This window comes from Asparagus officinalis, chromosome 4 (assembly GCF_001876935.1).
Source record: "Asparagus officinalis chromosome 4, Aspof.V1, whole genome shotgun sequence".
Classification (NCBI taxonomy): Eukaryota; Viridiplantae; Streptophyta; class Magnoliopsida; order Asparagales; family Asparagaceae; genus Asparagus; species Asparagus officinalis.
In genome coordinates, this window is record NC_033797.1 from 134,548,158 (window position 1) to 134,554,906 (window position 6,749).

The 6,749-nt window shown below is 37.9% G+C and overlaps 1 protein-coding gene across 1 annotated transcript in view; it reads left to right on the forward strand.

Moving 5' to 3' along the window:
* LOC109839385 (putative lipase YOR059C) overlaps positions 1–2,195 on the forward strand; it is a 6,142-nt gene extending 3,947 nt beyond the window's left edge. Inside the window, exons 9-10 of the mRNA XM_020407813.1 lie at positions 578–675; positions 1,733–2,195. Of these exons, the coding sequence (XP_020263402.1) occupies positions 578–675; positions 1,733–1,804 (170 nt within the window). The 3' untranslated portion in view covers positions 1,805–2,195. The remainder of the gene's footprint in view (positions 1–577; positions 676–1,732) is intronic.

The window sequence follows — 6,749 nt, forward strand, 5'->3', positions numbered from 1 at the left end:
CCACCCCCACCCCACCCCCCACCCCCCAACCAAAAAAAGCACACACACACACAAAATCTATACCTGGAGTTGCACGTCACACACACTCACCCAACAAAAAAAAAAAATCACTTACTAGCACTTAGTAGTATGCCATTTATAGGAAGATAAATTGCTAGTAACATCCCTCTTTCTCATGAATTGGAGGGCTTAAGTGCTAATAAATTCGTTGAAGGTGGTTTAGTGCAGCTCAAGGTATAGATGAGGGGGATTATGTGCAATATACTCTCTACTAAATTAGTTATTGTTGACAATATATTGATTTAAAGTACAAAGATGACATGGGGGAAGTGAAGAGATTTCTATCAAAATAGATCTTATAAGCCATTACAAAAGCACTTGCTGGATCTATTATTCTGAGGATGACACATTATTGCGTCAATATTTTTTATTTCCTATATATAACCAATCTTCATCCAATCCAAACAGCTTACAATTTCTACATCCTTACAGTACATTCGATTTTTTGTTTGTTCGCAAGATTTACAAAAAGCGGAATTTGATATTTAATTCATCTCCTTGCGTTTGCATCCTGCAGAAAAGCTATTGACTAGACTCACAACTCTGTCTTGGGAAAGGGTGGATGTTAGCTTTCACAACAGCAGACAGAGATTTGATGCCCATAATGTCATTCAGGTACCTGAGACTGCCCTATACATTTCTAGTTTGCTTCTTTTGTTCATGTTTATCAATAGAGCTGCTCAACAAGGTTGGAGAAAGAATACAACACCACGACCACCACCAACGAAGTTTTATACCAAAATTTTCGGGTTGCCTAGGTGAATCCTATTCTCCCATTAAATCCTATTTAGGGGTCACATCCTTGTTTAACTATTGTCACATAGTCAATATTAGAGAAAGAATGCAGTTGGCAATTTTTGAATCTTGTTCCTTCGTCTCTTATCTCTTGGTCAATTTGAGGCATTAGAGGCTCTCCACCCCCTAAACGTGTTGCGCGCAGCGGAAATCTCGGCAGTACTTCGGCAGCACAACAAGAGAGTCAGGACGCAATAAGAATTCTTGTTTCTCAAAGGGAACAAGAATCTGAAGCCTAATATCTCATCAAAGTGAGATATTAGCTCTTCCTCTCGTCAGCTCTAGGACTGCGCGTCGAGGGAACCTAAAAGCTATTAAGCTATTACAAATCACACAAATAGCAGTACAACTAATTTTACGTGGTTCGGCAAATTGCCTACGTCCACAGGGGCAAGGAGGGGGAGATCTACTAATAGAGAAAGAGAGAATACAAATAGGGTTTACACAAGAATCTCACAAATAAAATATATACGTAAAAAAAACGGGTGGGCCGGCCTTCATCACGCGGAAACGAAACCGCGGAAACAAATTCTCAGCACACGTGGGCTCGTGGTCCCCACTCCCCACTCACAAAACGCCCTCTTGTTCTTACCTCTAAGACTTGAATAGGTATATATTATCCTTCACCATTTCGTGAAAAAAAAAACCTTTCTAATAGCAAAGTCAGGACGTGACAATTCCTGAAATTTGGAGGAGTAATTCTCCCTCTTAACTCCTGATGTAATCCTAAGTGCCCTACTTACTCCTGCTTACAACTCGATAGCGACGGTCTATTCCTTCTATTATGCATCCAAAGGGAAAGCTGTAGGCAGAACTCAATTTATGCACAGATCTTTCTTCATCATAAATATTATCCGATATTGCTGAATCTTGGCAGGTGAAAGATACCACAATGCACTCAGAAGGTGCTGATGTTATACAACACATCATCGATCGTTTCCTTGTTTGAGGGAGTACACGTCTACATCCAGGCTTTCTTGTGGGCTTGCGATTTCGGAGTAAAAAGAGTATCCATTCACTGTCAATGAGCGCGAAATGAGCTTTGATCAGAGGCAAGCAAGCTCGGAGCTTCTAATCTTCCTATTAAGAATGGGATTGTTTTATTCCTAATTAAGTTTTCCATTATTAAAGGAATGATAATGATTTGTTCGGGGTTATAGAAATTGTGAGCTAGCGTAGAACTCGAGGTTACGTGAGTATCAGTTTGGATCATAGCAATTCTGGGTATCAGTTTGGATCAAGGTTATGTGAGTATCAGGAGGATGACTGTTCTAATTTTCAATAATCCTTCCTTTTATTATTTTTTTTGTTATAGCAAATTCCAATGTTGTTATTGATTATCCTCGCATTTTGTACACATTTCATGTTTAATAGGCAACTCCCAAAGGTGGTCTAAGTAGGTCTAAAAGCACAACTAATTTTCTCATTAATTTCACATAAAATGTTTCTGATATATGTTCTTAAGTACATAGAAATTTGAGCCAACTATTAAATTATGACTTAACAATTAAAAGCTTATAGAGGGGACAAGTGAGGTGTCCCCCTCCTATTAGATAATAAGTTGACTATCATTAATGATAGCCAACTTATTATCCAATAGGAGGGGGACACCTCACTTGTCCCATCTATTGGTCCCATATTTTGGGTCATTGATGAATTTTTCTTTTACATGTTGTAGACCATTGAACTGCACAACTCACTATAGTTCACATAAAAATCACAAATTTTATCTGATTTTTGAAAATAAATTTCCAATTCCACTAATTACAGTTTTAAGCAACATATCGATCCTTTTCCACCTTTGGAGTGCAATTCAACGTATCAGGTCTAAATTATCTTAAAAGAAACAGTATCTAGATATTTTTATACTACAATAAACAAGGTAGGAAAAACAAAAAACCACATCAAGAAAGCGAGATATTTTTCATATGTCGAGTCAACCTAATCGGGGTCAACCCCCAGAACCCCGGATTGCGACTGCGAAAGCAACCTTATCATTATTATATTATTTCCGGTTAGGATTTTTGTTCATAAACCCAAAGTTGTAACCCTATTTAGGATATTTTATACTACAATAAACATAACCTCCTAAACTTTATTTATCTCACGTCTGTCCTTCAACCTTGGGCTATCTTACAAAATCCCTTTGGAATTTGGACTTCTCTCAATGTACGTTCTACATGTAATTTATAAATAACTAATTTTTTTAAGAGAAATAATAAAATCCAAAATTTAGGAGACGGGATATGTTGTTTGTAAATGCTAAATGTCGAACTTTGAGGTTGTCTCTCAAGGACATTTTCATTATTTGCAGAATTACAAGCAGAAGGAGGGTCCGATAAGAAAAGATTGAAGCTACTGGGAGTTTTGTGTAAGATATTTCAAAGTTGAGGAGGAGGGGCAGGTCACGTGAGATAGACAAAGTCTAAGAAAATTATATTAGAAACCCTCTAAAGTGAAATAACCCTAAAAATAAGTTCAGTATACAAGTGCTACGGGTCTTAGAGAGATTTTAGAATTGGATGGGCTAAATATAAATCATGTTAAAACTTTGGGTTCGTAGAGAAACCCAACTATTAAAATGCTCTCTTTACTAATTTCTTTTGTTTTTATTTTTTCCCGCGAGTGAATCCTGTGATCCCAGCGTGGCCTCGATAAGCTCCAGAGAGAGAGAGAGAGAGAGCTCCCGATAAATCCAGCTCAAATTCATCCCCTTTGCTGAGCTCCTCTTCATCAAACAATCTCAAAACCTAGGGTTTCGAAACCCTAAAAATGCTAACTTTTCTCCTCCTCTAGGGCTGTTACTGTGCCGATCGGAGCAGCATGCGCTCGATCCTGCCGCGATTTTCGTCGGCCTCGTCGAGAGAGCACAGGAATGGCGGGGCGGAGAGAAAAAGACGCATCTTTACTTGAATGTCTACGATCTGACGCCCATGAACAACTATCTCTATTGGTTTGGCCTCGGAATCTTTCACTCGGGGATCGAAGGTAAAATTGAAGTCAATAGAGCTTATTGTCTTGATTCTTGCTTTTGTTCAGGTCTGTAGTTCTAATTTGTGATTGGAGACTGGTTTTTTGAGGAATTGCAGAAAAAAAATCTCCTTGTTTAGTGCTAATATAGTTTTAACTTGGGAAAGAAAGATATGTTCATAGCTCCGAGAAGTAATTCCTCTACATTATGTTGGAAGTGTGAATATGGTTGGTCTTGCAATCTTTCCTATGATTGTGTTAAATTCAATTGCTTTTCCCGTCTACTATTGGTATGTATCATCCAAAGCCAGATTGATCTCCTCACATGTAGATTGACAACTTGATAGTTGTATTTGTGGGGTTGTTCTGTTGGGATTCTCCCCAAATCTCATAATGAGGGGTGCATTGTCGTTGACGGAAGATTGAAAGGCTAGTCAATATTGGAAAATGCAGAGGGTGGAAGAACATCTCCAACAGCTTCCCCATTTTATTGGTATTCTCATTTTTGGAGAATTTTAGGCTTTTTTTTTGGTCCAACAGATTCCCCATCTCATTCTCCAAAATAGGGATGAAGGAGAAAAAAAAGAGGGGAGCCTTCCCCGAATCTGTAGCATTCTTTAAATTTTTGGGGAGAGCTTTGTCATAAATGTTTCACGTTCTTCAAGTCTCCAACTACTCAAAAAATGACTCAACACTATAAAATGAGGGGGCAAAAAACAAAAAGTTCATGTCTAAATCTTTATTGTTAAAGTTCATGTCAAAGATGTAGAATATTATTATTATTGTAATAAATGCATGATTCTTCAAATTGGGGAAGCTATTGGAGTTGGAGCAAAAATAATTTGGAGAATATGACTTTTGCTTCTCCATTTTGGAGAAATTTTTGAGGAAGCCGTTGGAGTATGCTTCTTGAACTTCTCTTTGGAGCCTATAAAAGAGTGTGTTTTAGTGTTGATAAAGTCATCCTTCTGGTAAGAGGGAGGATCCTCATAGAACTCTTATGATCGGTGTTCTAGGGTTTTTTGAGTGATGTGATGTGTGATGGCCTCTTGGAGCTCTTGAGTACTCAATGTTCTCGGGTTCCTTGAGAGATGTGAGATGCGTGAGGGTTTACAAGTTTGTCCGTGAAAAACTTGTATCGCTTGTATTGCTTGTGCCAGGAACCCGAGAGATGTTAGATGTGTGAGGGTTTACAGGTTTGTTCGTGAAAAACTTGTATTGCTTGTATTGCTTGTGCCAGTTGTGTTGGTTTGTGAGAATAGTGGATTTTCCTGCTTAGGGACTGGATATAGGCATGTTTGGCCGAACCACGTAAAAGCCTCTTTGTGTTGTTTTGTTGCTTGCTCTGTCTTCTTGTGTGTGGTGTTTTTTGCGTGCTCCAGTAATCCCCAACATATTCATCTATGCTATGAACCAAAGCCAATCAGTTATTTTGTATGGAGCCCCTGGACCATCTTTATTTGCAGTGTTCAAAATTAAATATAGTTATGCAATTGAACTTGAAGAGTTTGATAGTCATGACCTGACGTATTATACAAACACTGGGAAGGAACTGGAAGAATTTTGCCTCAATTACTGATATGATGGCATTAATGCCCAAAATGTGTCTGGCTTGACTCAATTGCTTTTCTCTTAATAAAAGAAATGGTCTTAGTCTCACTTAGTCAAGGATAAGAATGGTTGTGTCATATTAAAAAAAAATTTGAGCTAATTGACAAGTTGCAGGTTAATGTTTGAGTAAGTAAAGCTTGTAATTTCCTAAAGGCAAAGTAGGGACTTCTTTTAATTCTTCTGTTTGAACTGTGATGTCTTTGGTAGTTTGGTCTGTTTTCCCACTTAAAGCAGTCAGTCAAGTTTTAGGTTATTCTCCTCAAAACTAGATTGAGTTTAATATGAATTGTAATTATTACATTATAGAATTATAACCCTCGATTCATACTCTAGCTTTGGAGTTTTGGTGTAGATTTCAGATGGCATCAAAGCAACACCGTTTCCAATCTTGCTGACCATGAATTTCTAAAGCGGATTATAAAAAGATACTTCTATGGGAGTCCAGATTTTGACCTATGAAAGCACCTCAACTTGCGGGTACATTACAAACATTACAACCCTCAACCCTGACAACAACTTCAGAGTTTTATGTAGTGGCACTGTTGCGGGGTCCTTTGACAGTAATTAGTGATGATGTGCTCTCTCAGAGTTGAACATAATTGTTTGTAAACATTTTATGATTGTTTACTGGCCAGTTCCATACAGATAATTGACTGTCAACTAACGTTGGGATAATATATGCTCTTCATTTCTCATCAAGATATCTAATCGCATTTTCTTATTTCTATTAATTGTCTTGCTTTCTACCTTTTCTATGAGGTAATACTGTGTACATTTTATATGGCAATGTAGATTAAGAGTGGTAGTGGTGGTGGTGGTGGTGGGGGGGGGTTCTCTGGTTTATAGATGACAACGAGCACCATGGTACTCTTGGGGTGTATTGTGTATTGATGGAGGAATATCCATTCTATGTAATAGATAGCAAAACGAGGCAATTTAATCTAGATGGAATAATTCAACACTGGTAGGCTAATAGCAAGACCTACAAGCTGAAAACCTTGTGTCATCTCCTCAAGTTACTAGCTAATTGCAGTTGTCTACTTTTGCTAAATTCAGTCTACAACTTTCTATTACCGGTGTTGCTTCTATGTTTGTGTGTTGTTGATGGCTACTTTTAGATTTTTTGAATGGATACTGCTATTTTTGCCTGGGGCACCAATGTGAAGAGGAAGAGTGGAAAGTCCTATTTGCCTTGAAGCCTGAAGGGATCTTTCCATGTGTGAGATGTGGTTCTTCAGGAGAGTGAATATCTTTTAAAGGGAAAATAATTAAGCTTTTATCAGCTTATATGACTCTTCAAAATTGCCCCTATC